Source organism: Salvia splendens, chromosome 17, assembly GCF_004379255.2.
Source record: "Salvia splendens isolate huo1 chromosome 17, SspV2, whole genome shotgun sequence".
In the NCBI taxonomy this organism is placed as follows: domain Eukaryota; kingdom Viridiplantae; phylum Streptophyta; class Magnoliopsida; order Lamiales; family Lamiaceae; genus Salvia; species Salvia splendens.
In genome coordinates, this window is record NC_056048.1 from 11,394,703 (window position 1) to 11,408,579 (window position 13,877).

Here is a 13,877-nt window from a genome sequence, read left to right on the forward strand (position 1 = left end):
ATTATAACGACTAAAACATGATGTTATTATACGATTTAAACATGATATTACACGACAAAAAAAAAATTACCAAATTAAAATAATCATTTTTTAATCAAAATAATAAAATTAAAGTATACTAATATTAAATCTATATAATAAAATTAAATAATTAAAAAAATTATTTTTAATAAAATCTATACTTTAATTTTATTAATTAAAAAATATTAATTAATTTTTAAGAATATTATGCTTAGATTTTAACGAAAATATTATGCTTAGATTTTAAGAAAATATTATTTTTTTCTTAACGTGTAACCCAAACCCGACCCAAACACGACCCGACCCAACCCATTGTTTTAGTCAAAAATCGGCCGTTGACCGTTAGTTTTTAACGAAAATGTTGACGGAGGACCAAAATGATCAAAATTCCATATGTGCAGGACCAAAATGATCAAATGTCCATATGTCCAGGACCAAAAAATCCAAAAGATAATGTTGACCGTTAGTTTTTAACGGAAATATTGACGGAGGACCAAAATGATCAAATGTCCATATGTGCAGGACCAAAAAATCCAAAAGATAATGTTTAGGACCAAAATCGTAAAATGGCTATATGTTAAGGACCAATTTTGGCCTTTACTCTAAATATATTATACAAACCCAATCATAATAAGACGGATCTTACAATTCTTCCTGAATCAACAATACATATCTATCGAATTCGTATGCAACTGTATGTTGTGTGCATATCAATGATTGGTCTTTTGTTGGTTGGTGCGCGCGAAAAGCTTCTTCACTACCTTCACCAGCGATTCCATCTTCCTCGGCTTTGCACGGATCAATCTCAATTGGCGCACATTAGCGCACTCCTCCAGATCTAGATCTTCGAATTCATCCCCGCCACTTTTGTTGTTGCTATTATTGCTATGATGATTTTCACTAGTTTCTTCGCTTAATTCAGAATCGGCGGAGCTCTGTAATCCCTCGTTGAAATCCTCCCACAGTAGATCCATCTTCTCCTGCGATTCACTCCCCGCTTCCTCTCTTTGGGCGTCCTCCTCCGCATCGTCGATTTTGACGGCTTGGCTCGCGAACTGCCGGCGGTGTGCGGTGGCGGTGCTCGTTTGATCGGGATCGGAGATTCTCCAGAGAGGCGGCAGGAGTGCGAGATTGAGGGCGGCGTTGCTGCTGATCACGGGGAAGGTAAACTCTTCTGTTGCGATCATCTTTTATATGTGAATTGTGATGTATGAATCTCGATGAGCTATAGATGAATATAGTCGAATCAGAAAAAAGGAAAATTGTGCATTTAATTTATTGAATGGAAAATTCTGTATTTATTATTATGGGTATATATGTTAGGAATTAGTTGGATTATAATAAATGAGTTTTGGCAAAAGTGTTAATGAGGAGGTGGCTATCTTCTCCGCATTCCATGGACCTACGTGTTACTCATGCTAACCTTAACCTCCTTTTCTTCTTCCTTTTTTTTTTTTATTTTCATTTATGGAGGAAATGACTATAGTATATAGAGATTCACCTGCTACCATGGATCCGGACGTGATTTTTTCATTGTTGCCCCCTTCGACGGTTTCTGATGTCGCCCATTCCCCTCCATTAACTTCAGATAAATTTTATTTCGTCCCTTCCGTTTTAGCATCCAGGATCCGCCAGAAATGAAGGGAAGTGACCGGTTAGATCAAGACAATTGAGATGTAACCTACATAATAACACATTCCCTCTTTATTAAGGCATAAAGCATTAATAAGTTCTCCTCCTTCCATTTCCATCTCCATCTCCATTAAAACTTTTGTTCCCACAAATTGACCACTAATTCCCATATTTCTTGTGTCTTACTCTCACATGGTCCCATGTTTAACGTTTGGTCAATTAAGTATAGACTTTTCTTCCCTTTTTCCTCGCTTGATTGCGTGATCAATGCAATGCTAATAACACGTGTTTTTCTTGCACTTCGAATTAGCAAGCACGACCTCTAGAGGTAGTGGTAGTGTGAGTAATTGAAATATGACACTACACAAGTAAACCTTATACAGTACTCCTTGCATTCCGCCATAGTTGAGGCGTTTGTTTTCCAACAGCACGAAGATGAAAGTGTTATGAAACTTAATCTGGAAACTAAGAATTGAAGAACACCTTGATTTGAGAGAAAATTGTGAAAAACTTTATTGAATCACTCTTGGAATCGAGCTACATACAAAATGAGAGAAGAATGAAAGAAACTAACTAACTAACAGCCTATATATTGAAACTAACGGCTAGTACAATCAACGGTCCAGATTAGAACTAACTAATCCAAAGAGATCCGACGGCTGCTGAACCTCGACGGCTTCTTCATTCCATTTCCAGCTCGTGAGCTCAATCAAGCTCAGTTACTCGACAATCAATCACACACACAGCAATCCTCCACCTTGATTGATCAAAGCTTACTCAGACTTCAGCCTGCAAACACTCACCAACTTCTTGCATAGATCAAACTTCTCTCTCGGTAGAGGCTTTGTTAACATATCTGCGGGATTGTCATCCGTGTGAACCTTGAACACCCTCACACTTCCTTTCTCTATCCCTTCTTTGATAAAGTGTAAATGGACATCTATATGTTTACTCCTTTCATGATATACCTTGTGTTTCGCCAAGCAAATCGCGCTGTTGTTATCACAACCGATTGAGATGGCATCCATTTCACAACCAAAATCTCAAGCAATCCTCTTTATCCAATAGCTTTCCTTCACCGCTGCAGTCAGCGCCATGAATTCAGCTTCAGTAGTCGACAAAGCAACTACACTTTGGAGACTTGATTTCCAGCTAATAGCTGCTCCAAACATAGTGAAGATGTATCCGGATTGTGACATTCTATTATCAAGATTCCCTGAAAAATCAGAGTCACAAAAACTAACTATAACATCTCCTCATACTCACCATCTCCTCTGAACAGAATGCCAAAGTCCCCAGCTCCTTTTAAGTATCTCATCAGCCATTTCAATGCACACCAATGCTCCCTTCCATGATTGGACATGTATCTACTAGTCACACTCACAGCTTGAGCCACATCCGGCCTTGTTGAGATCATAGCATACATTATTCCCCCAATGATGTTAGCATATGGAAATTTTTGCATTTCTGCAGCTTTAGCTTATGTACTTGGCCTCTGATCTTTAGATAACTTGAAGTGTTGGGCTAGTGGAGTTGCAGCTTCCTTAACGTTGCTCATGTTAAACCTCTGTAGCAATCTTGATACATAATCATGTTGTGAGAGCCATATCAACTTCCTACTTCTGTCTCTGATCAAGTTCATGCCCAGAATCCTCTTGGCTGGACCAAGATCTTTCATCTCAAAAGCAGCCTTCAAGTCATCTTTAACTGATTGGATTTCATTCTTGCAAGATCCTGCCAGCAGCATATCGTCCACATACAACAAGAGATAGGCAACAGGAACACCATCTCTCCTTTTGATATACACACACTCATCATAAAGTGACTTCACAAAACCACAGCTCAGCACATGATCATCAAAACGCTTATGCCACTGCCTACTTGCTTGCTTCATCCCATAAAGACTTCTTTTGAGTAAACAAACCTTCCCTTCACCACCTGGATTGACAAACCCCTCGGGCTGTGTCATATATATAGTTTCCTCCAGCTCACCATGTAGAAAGGCCGTTTTAACATCTAGTTGCTCCAACTCTCAATCCTTCTTGGCAACTACAACAAGCAAAATTCTTATGGAAGTGTGTTTCACAACGGGGCTGAATACTTCATTGAAATCTACCCCATGTTCTTGAGTAAATCCTCTAGCAACTAGCCTTGCTTTAAATCTGATATGCTCTCCATCGACTGACTCTATTTTCTTCTTAAAGATCCATCTACAACTCACAAGCTTTCTGCCTTGGACCTTATCAACCAGTATCCAAGTCCCATTCTTAAGGAGAGACTCTATCTCCTCTATCATAGCAAGCATCCACTTGTCTGCTTCCTTGCTCTCAACAACTTCTCTGTAGTTGGCTGGCTCAGAACACTCCACCTCCTCAGCCACACACAAAGCATAAAACAACATCTCAGCATCTGCATATCTTGAGGGTGGTTTTATATTCTGCCTTCTTACTCTATCTCTAGCAAGTTGATAGTTCTCTAGATTCTATGGTTCTTCAACCTGCTGATATGTGTTGGTACTTCCTGAACTCTGAGCAGAACCAGGATCAGTATCATCAGCCACTATACCCTCAGTCTCCACCTCAAACTCAGCAATCTTATCAGTCTGATCAGGTTTTGGAGATTCTTTTAGAAATGGCATCTGATCCTCCCAGAAAACCACATCTCTAGAGATCACAATCTTAGAATTCCCAGGTTCTATACACCATAACCTGTAACCCTTTACCCCCAGATTGATACCCAAGCATCACACATCTCTGAGCTCTTACTTCTAATTTCCCTTGCTTGATGTGAGCAAAGGCTTTGCAGCCAAAAACTCTCAGTCCAGAGTAATCTCCATGAGCTCCATACCACCTAAAATCCGGTGTATCACCATTGATGCTTGAAGATGGACATTTATTCATCATTTTCACAGCTGTAGAAACAGCCTCTGCCCAGAACTTCATTCCTATGCCCGCTGACAGAAGCATGCACCTCACCCTTTCAATGATAGTTCTATTTTCCCTCTCTGCTACACCATTTTGCTGAGGGTTGAGTGGGACTGTTCTGTGCTTTTTTATCCCCTTGCTCCTACAAAACTCATCAAACTCCTTTGATAGATACTCCAAGCCATTATCAGTGCGCAGACACTTCAGCACTGCCCTCTTTTCAAGCTCAGTTTCAGTGCACCAATCTCTGAATTTGTTGAATGCTTGTGACTTCTCCTTCAGTATGTAAATCCAGATCTTTCTTGAGTAATCATCTATGATACTCATATAGTATCTGCCACCACCAATAGAATTAACCTGGGCAGGCCCCCACAAATCAGAGTGGGCATAGTCCAATGGCTTGACTGATGTGTGCTTGCCCTTTGGATAGGTGAGCTTCTTAGATTTCCCAAGCATACACTCCTCACATCTGAGATGCTCCACCTCCAGCTGAGCCTTCATGACCCCAGATTTCACCAATTCTCTGATACTCCCCTCAGCTGGATGACCCAATCTTTTATGCCATAACTCCAAGCCCTAAGATACTGAGTTGATTTCTGCCTTGATTGGCACCTGGACATCTGCTAGCAGGTAATATAGGCTAGCTATTCTTTCTGCCTCCATCACAACCTTGCTGTTTTTAGACACCACCATTTTCCCTCCAACAGAAGAGAATACACCACATTTTCTTTCAAGAAGGCCAAGAGAAATCAGATTTCTCTTAACTCGAGGTATATATCTTACCTCTGTCAAGACTCTAACACAGCCATCCTGCATTTTTAGCCTTATGGTGCCAATTCCTTTTACATAGCATACCTGGTTGTTTCCAAGAATGACAGTGCCTGAGTGTTCCATCAGCTCCTCAAACCACATCAGATTAGAGCTCATGTGAAAGCTGCAGCCCGAATCCATTATCCAAGATCCACCTATACCACCATCAGCCACAGTCAGAATTTGATTCTCCTCACTATCTTCCACACAATCAGTTGCATTAACCATTTTCTCCCCAGCCTGTGCCTGCTTCCTTTTCAAAGTATGGCAATCCTTCTTCAAATGGCCAGGTTTCTTGCACCAATAGCAAGACCGAGTTTCCCTTTTATGAGCTTGACCAGCCTTAGGCACATCCTGCTCCTTCTTGAAGGGTTTCTTGAATTTGTGGTGCTTTACATTCAAGCTTTCTGCCACAACAGAGCTGGAACCAGAACCAATTCCCAACCCACTATTATGGAGTTCTTTAGCTCGGATTTCGTTTTGAACCTCCACAAACGTGATAGCTCTGTCCCTCCCATATAAAATAGCATCACGAAGTTGATCAAAAGATCTAGGAAGAGCATTTAGAAGTAGGATCGCTTTATCCTCATCCCTAATTTTAGCATCAATATTTTCAAGATCATCAATAGCTCTACTAAAATCCTCTAACTGCTCTAACACCCCTTTACCCTCCAAGAACTTATAGGAATACAATCTTTGCTTCATATATAAACGATTCGCCAACAATTTCGTGAGATAGAGATCCTCTAACCTGGTCAGAATACCCGCAGCAGTCGTCTCCTATGCCACCTCCCGCAAAAACTTGTCGGCGAGGCACAATACGATCGTGCTGTGTGCCTTGGCCTCGATCTCAGCTTGCTTCAACATAGCTTTTTCATCGAGAATCCCCTTTTCTTTCTGATCCTTCGGCTTCGGATCCAGAGCTGATGCGAGCCCTTGCTGCGTCAACATCGCCTTTATCTTCATCCTCCATAGTCTGAAATCGTTGTTGCCTGTGAATTTCTCGGCCTCTAGACGCGCTTCCATTATCAAGGAATCGCAAGAAATAGAACTCTACTTCAATCTTGAGCTCACAATCTGAAAATTGCAATCGGTGGAAGAAATCGCTCGTCGCCTCTCTTCCCACAGACGGCGCCAATTTGTTATGAAACTTAATCTGGAAACTAAGAATTGAAGAACACCTTGATTTGAGAGAAAATTGTGAAAAACTTTATTGAATCACTCTTGGAATCGAGCTGCGTACGAAATGAGAGAAGAATGAAAGAAACTAACTAACTAACCGCCTATATATTGAAACTAACTGCTAGTACAATCAACGGTCCAGATTAGAACTAACTAATCCAAAGAGATCCGACGGCTGCTGAACCTCGACGGCTTCTTCATTCCATTTCCAGCTCGTGAGCTCAATCAAGCTCAGTAACTCGACAATCAATCACACACACAACAAAAAGTGATGTTCATTGTATTAAATCAAGGGAGATGAATAGTAGAGAAAATAAAGTAGAGAGAGAATGTAGTAGTAAATGAACAGTTAGTTAATTATTGCCCTAATGGAATAAACTCAACTATGAAGAAACTTTTCAAAATAGAAACAGACTCAACTATGGTGGAACGAAAAGACTAATATTTTTTTAATAAAAATAATTCAAAATAATAAATTTATTACTTTTAATGGGTCACCCGAGCCCAACTCAGAATTATTGCATTCCTAATAAAACTTGACCTAAACCCATTAATTTTGTGTGTATTTGTGTCAAATTTTTGTATGGTGTCAAAAAATTGTCTACTCTATTTGAGATTATACTTGGCAGGGTCAGGTTGGCTCAGTCCAGGCACAAGCCCAATCAGGTTGAGGCCCACAACTATATTTGGATCACGTGCATTGGCCTAGTTTATATATGGGCACAACTCAGACCCCATTGGTAAGTGGGTAGGTCGGTGAGGCTATACCAAGTAGAACGCATATTTTTCATGCTTTTTCCATACATATTTTGAGCATTTAAATGAACTTAGGTGAACATTGGCACCAATTACAATGTTTTGGAATAAGAAATTGAACAGTAAGTACAATTTTATATTAGTATGCGCAGTAAGCAGAAAACACTGAGCACAATTTGAGTAATGAGCAATAAACACAACTCTTATTGATCCTCTTTATAAACAAGAAGAAGAAAAAAGCAACGAACACAATGAAAAGTAATAGGATGAAAATCAAAGTTTAATGGGTATCTCACTCAAATCGTTACACTTTGATCTGGGCCAAGTGAGTTTTAAAAAGGCCCAATTAAAGCTCATTTCAATTGAGTGGCCCAAGCCCGCTTTCTTATTCTATTCTACCAAGCCAGTCCTATACAGGCTTGTGATAGACTATTGATCTATTTGACTAGTTAAGAGGTTGATCTGGTAGACGAATTTCTAAGATCATCACAATCATATAGTAGTAGAATCTGCCATGCATACTTGTCACAAAAAGGGATGTTTATAGCTCTAACTGAGCAATGTGATTGTAGGAGAGTTAAGTAATTGTGTCATGCATGTAATTAGTTTGCTTATACAAAAACCAAGTATGCTGCCATGCATACTTGTCACAAAAAAGGGCTGTTTATAGCTCTAACTGAACTTACAAGAGTAGCTCAGAAGCCAGCCCATTCTTTCTTCTCATTTCATCCTTACCAAATTAGTTGTCGTCTTGCTCTTCATCATGCTCGTCTCCTTCAAATTCAAGGTCACTATCCTGTTCCATGCCTTCCGCTATACCATGCTCCTCATTTACTGACAGTGGAAGTGCATCAGATGATCCTTCCTTTTCATCACTAACGGTAACTGATTCAATGGCTCCCTCACGGCGTGTCTGAATGAGGTTGTTAGAAAATATAATGCGGAAAATAAAATATTATTGCAGAAAGTAAAAGACGGGGAGAACTTCAAAGACTATATTGTGAATGACTTGAATTAATTCTCTCAATGATTACACAACCTTTTATAGGCTCTAATTCTAGCTATACATGAAAAATATATTCTAATTATACTAATATCCTTTTTATTTGATTTTCCATAATCTTTAATTGATTTCCTTCTTTATTCTTGCCATAACTTCATCCATTGCCTTTTGTTCTCTAATCAATAGATTTCCTTATTCCAACACCCTCCCTCAAGTTAAGTATCGAGTTCTTCGACACTTAACTTGCATGATCTTTAGTTTGATAAATAGTTTATACTCGTATTTAAGAGTTCTTCAATTTCCATTAACAGTTTATGCTCATATCATAGAGTTTCTTCAATTCATCATTGATAATTTATACTCGTATCAAAGAGTTATTGAAAGTTTAGACTCGTTTCAAGGAGCTCTTCATTCATCTTTGGAAATTTTAACTCGTTTCAAGGAGTTCTTCAATCTTTCTTCAATTTTTGTTGACGGTTTTAACTCATGTCAAGTAGTCAATCTAGACAGTTTTAACTCATTTCCGGGAGCTTGTCTAAACAGTTTTTACTCATATTTAGGAGCTATCTTAGATAGTTTTAGCTCGTATCCAGGAGTCATCTTAGATAGTTTTAACTCATATCTAGAAGTCATCTTAGACAGTGTCAAGGAATTTAGACAGTTTTAACTCGTGCCAAAGTGCTTCAATTTTTGGTTGACTGTTTTAACTCGTGTCAAGGAGTCATCTTAGATAGTTTTATCTCGTATCCAGGAGCCACTTCATTTTTTTCTGACTGACAGTTTTTACTTGTGTCGATGAGCTCATTCAGACTGTTTTGACTCTTGTCGAGGAGCTAATCTTAAGACCATTCTCGGTCCATTCCAGCTCCAACTATGAGCCCATTATTTTCATTTCATTTTTCTTCTTCTTGAGCCTAATAACCATTGGGCCCAAATTTACTTCTCTAAAAGTGAAGACGTGAAACCATCAGTCTCCTTTATGTTTCTTCATGGGTTTTTTCCTCGGTGACATACTCTCAAACCATGCCACCTCCACCGAGTTATTGCCGAACTCCGTGGAGCCTATGCTTCATATGTCACTCTTTTCTTACAATACTTTTGGTCGTCCATCCAAAGTCTGCTCTCTTATGACGGTGAGAATTCTCCTGTCACTCCTTCAATCCGGTTTCTGATTTTTCAACAGCCGACGCTTCGCGGCCATTGTGCGTCCCCCATCTCTGGATCTTCTCCCATTGGCTTTGGCTTTTCCCGTGGCTGTTCCTTTAACATCGCCTTTTGGCAACAGGTTGTCAACGTCCTCTCGACGCCATCCCATTCCCATCAACTCTTCACAGCGGCTGTGTGCCGACACTATCTCTCTCCCCCTCGCCACCCAGACGTTGGCTGCTCTGCGTTCGTCCTCGGTAATTCTCTCCTTAATTCGAAGATTGAATCGTTTGGCAGTGGCTAATATCTCCCCTTCGGCCAAACGCTTCATCCATTATAATATGAGTTCGCAGCCTCTCACGGCTGCCACCTCTTTGGCATTACCTTCCCCTCTTTCGGTCGACTTCTGCTCATTTCTCCGTCGTCGACCTCTTGTGTTTGCTGCTGCCTGCCGAAGCGACTCCGGTCGGCCTTCTCTAGATGTGACGTGACGGATTCACTGTTGTAGCTTTGGCCTTCTTCTCCAACATAAATTTGGAGACGGATTGTTCGGTCGAATACTTCATCTCCCCCTTGACCGGACAAACCGTGAACTCCTCTGTTTTCTTATCTTGATTGATGTAATTTTCTATTATGCTACAGTCAGCCTTCTTCTCCAATCTCCAAACTTCATCATTAAGTGCCGACGGATAATGTTTCTTGTATAATTCCCCTCTGTGATCCTTGACAGTAAAGGCATTTGTTTTGGCTTCTCGGATTCGAATGTCTTCACAAATACCAGAGGCAACTTTTAGGCCAAGTCTAAATTTTCTGCTCCGAATCCAACTAGAGTTGTCAGTGAATGTCAGCTCCCCAATGGTACCAACACCTTGCTTTAAGGTCACTTGCAAGTCTCCAGTAAGCAGCGGCCGCTTTCCCTCTCGCCCTTTCACAATATAAGACTCAAATGTTTCCTGACTCCAGTCATCATCATCCTCGCTGGGAAGGACGGCGTCCGTGCCGCTGGCGCGGTACCGCTGCTGCACTCCCTCCGCTGGCACGGCGCTGCTTGATGCATCGAGCACATCCGTGCCGCTGAGCAGGCTATGTGGCGCGTTTTTATTGGCCAACGGATTATCCGTTAGAAATTTATTTTTTTATTTTTTTTAAATAAAAAATAATACCAAAAATTAAAAAAAATATTTTCAGATTCCCAAAAATATGGTCGTTTTATTACCGTTTTTCTGAAATTTTTTTGATTCTTTTATAATTTTTTTATTCCCAAAATCATCTATAAATACACTTATTCATCATCCATTTTTTCACATCAAATCATCTTCCATTCATCTCTAATTCATATTTTTTCATACAACTTATCTACATCTTCCTCTCCCACTCAAACCCATCTCAAATGGATTTCACCGATATCATGGCGGAAGCGGAGCGCGAAGAACAAGAATACTATGAACAATATCGTGCCGCCTATGTCGCCGCCACTACCCCCGCCCCTCCTCCTCGACCAACTAGATCAATTCGCCGCTACTTCCCTCGTGACCGGGAGAGAGCCAACGAAAGGCTCGTTGCTGACTATTTTTCCGACCAACCGCGGTTTCCGGAAGATTACTTTCGGCGCTATTTTCGCATGTCAAAACAGTTGTTTATGCGTATTGTCAACCCATTGTCCGCCCGTGTTGAACACTTTCAATGAAATAGAGACGCAACATGTCCGCAAAGTATCTCGGCGTTGCAGAAGTGTACTTGTGCCATCCGACAACTTGCTACTGGGCAAACAGCTGACCTCTTCGACGAGTATTTACATGTCGGTGAGTCAACTGGAATCCTATGACTTAAAAATTTTTGCGACGGCATTCATTCTGCTTTCGGTGAGGAATTCCTTCGGGCACCCACCACCGATGATTGTCAACGATTGCTTCGTCTTCACGAAACAGTACACTGTTTTCCCGGTATGCTTGTCAGCATTGACTGCATGTATTGGAATTGAAAGAATTGTCCGACTGCTTGGAGGGGGCAACACTAAAGCGGCCACAAAGGCGGCTGCCCAACGCTTATCCTTGAAGCGGTCGCCGACTATCGCCTATTGATTTGGCATGCATATTTCGGTATTGTCGGATCCAACAACGACTTGAACGTATTCTATTCTTCACCACTCTTCAATGATGTTTTGAATAATGTAGCACCGGCGATCGACTTGACCGTCAGCGGAAATGCATACCACATGGGTTACTATCTCGCCGATAGTATCTACCCAAGGTGGTCGACTTTCGTGAAGACCTTCAGCAATCCGCAAGACCTGAAACGGATTCTTTTTGCGCAGCGTCAAGAGTCTGCTCGGAAAGACGTCGAAAAAGCTTTTGGGGTCCTTCAAGGCCGATTCGGCCACGAGTAGTGGGTTTTTTTAATTTTATGAATTTAATTATGTAATTTTTAATTTTAGGATTTTAATTATGTAATTTTTCATTTTTTTGTAATTTGTAATAGTATTCCGTGTATTTTTAATGCATTTTAATATTGTGGAAATATTTTTATTTAAATTGAATAATAGAATGGTGGGACCCTTGAGCATGTCCTTGCGGAAGAGCATGTATGTGGGTGTTGTGCTCTTACCTAAGAGCAGGGAGTAAAAAAGTAATACAAGTGGGTCCAGACCCACATCCGTGCCCTTTGGCAAGAGCTCGGATGGGGATGCTCTTAGGCCATCCGCAATGCCGTCTCTTAACCGTCTCATCTCTTAACTATTTATAGGCCCCACTGTACTTTTCACTCCATCTCTTAACTAAGAGACAGAACCTGCAACCCTTCATCTCTTATCCGTCTCTTAACCATTCCATCACTTAACTATTCATTCAATTTCATTTTTATTTTTATTTCCAACAAATTCCATTAATAAAAACGCACTTCATTAAATAAAATAAAAATTACAACTTAAAATCCTAAAAAAATACATAATTAAATTCGTGGAAAAATAAATAAAAAAAAGACATAATTTAAAATACAATTTTATAGAAATTATAAAAACTACTCCGCCGGAGAATCATCCCCCGGAGGCAGTGGAGGTAGAATACCAAGTTGTCCCACCAGATACACAATGCCGGCATGATGGGCTTGAAATTGGGCAGGAGTCATGCTGGAAGTGTCTGCCATCGTGGCAGTGAAGTACATGGACATTAAGGAGGAGGGCGGCCCTCGGGAGCCCGCATGGCTTGATTCGCCTCGGCCCCTCTTCTCTCTAGCCGCCTTCGCCGCCTTGGTCTCTTGCGGCCGACGGCGCCCACGGGAGGACCCCCCCTTCGTCGTCCGCCGTGCCCTCAAACTCCTACGAGGTATCCTCTTGTGTGGCGCTGCCTGAACCGCCCCCACTAGACGAGTATTGGCCACCCGCCGTGTGCTTCGAGGTCGAGCCCGTGCTGGACTGGACACCGTCGGCCCACCTTGTCTCGTCTTTGACGACCTCCTAAACATCGACGTGTTTGAATTCTTTGCCGCTGTCGTCGAAATAGACTCACAAAGCCGATCTCGGAATGTCGGCTCCCGTGGCTCCGCTTTGGTAATGAGCCGCTTCAGTCTTGTAGATGCTGCAGAATTTTTTTACCTCTCTGTCGACTCGGTCAAAGTGACCTTTTCCCAGAAGCACTTCCGGGTTTGTTGATTCCTGACGATGGGATCGTACGAGACGCTGATCTAGGCGTTGTACACAGCCATCGTGTCCTTGCGGCTGTACGGATGCCGACCTACATCCACCTTCTCCTCGGCCGCCTCCGCCTCTTCCTCCACTGCATCAAATGCCCTAGAGCTTCCACCGCCTCGTCCTCCTTCCGGAGTGGGTTTATCCGGATAATCCTCCCTAATTTGGGATAATCCCTGCAAATACCTCGGGGCGGAGGGACGAGCGTATGCATCCACATCAAAATAGGATGGTTGGTACCCCGCCGGCGCCGACGAGCCTTGGGTGTCCAGCGTCGACGCACCGGAACCCGAACCACCCAATATATTGTACATGCCCCCCAGTCGCCAAACGCGTTGATGTCAAACCCGCCGGAACCGACACCGCCACCGCCAAAGTTTCCGTCGCTGGATATTTTGTGATAAAAATTGGAGAGGTTAGACATCCGATAAAATTGGAACGATACAGAGAAGATTAGCATGGTCCCTGCGCAAGGATGACACGCATAAATCGAGAAATAGATGAAAATTGGAGAGGAAATGGAGATGATTTGGGAAGAATAGATGTGTGTTTGTGTGTGTAATGAGGATGAAATAGGAGTATTTATAGAGTTAAAAATAAAAATAAAAAAACAGTAAAAAACGGTAATATTACCGTTTGATTTTTTAATTTTTTTTTATTAAATTCAAATTTTTAAAAATAAAAAAAAATGATTTATTGCGTCAGCGTGACGAAGCCCACT

At 41.4% G+C, this 13,877-nt stretch overlaps 1 protein-coding gene and 1 pseudogene across 1 annotated transcript; one reads left to right on the forward strand and one right to left on the reverse strand.

Annotated features, from left to right (window-relative positions):
- Window positions 1-528: 528 nt before the first annotated feature.
- On the reverse strand, window positions 529-1,658 carry LOC121773858. The gene is made up of 2 exons (XM_042170775.1): window positions 1,523-1,658; window positions 529-1,246 (listed from the first exon to the last, which is right to left on the reverse strand). The coding sequence occupies exon 2, from the start codon at window positions 1,206-1,208 to the stop codon at window positions 732-734; it is 477 nt and encodes a 158-aa protein (XP_042026709.1). The 5' UTR covers window positions 1,209-1,246; window positions 1,523-1,658; the 3' UTR covers window positions 529-731.
- An 11,913-nt stretch (window positions 1,659-13,571) lies between these two features.
- Window positions 13,572-13,667, forward strand: LOC121775615 (annotated as a pseudogene).
- The last annotated feature ends 210 nt before the right edge of the window (window positions 13,668-13,877 follow it).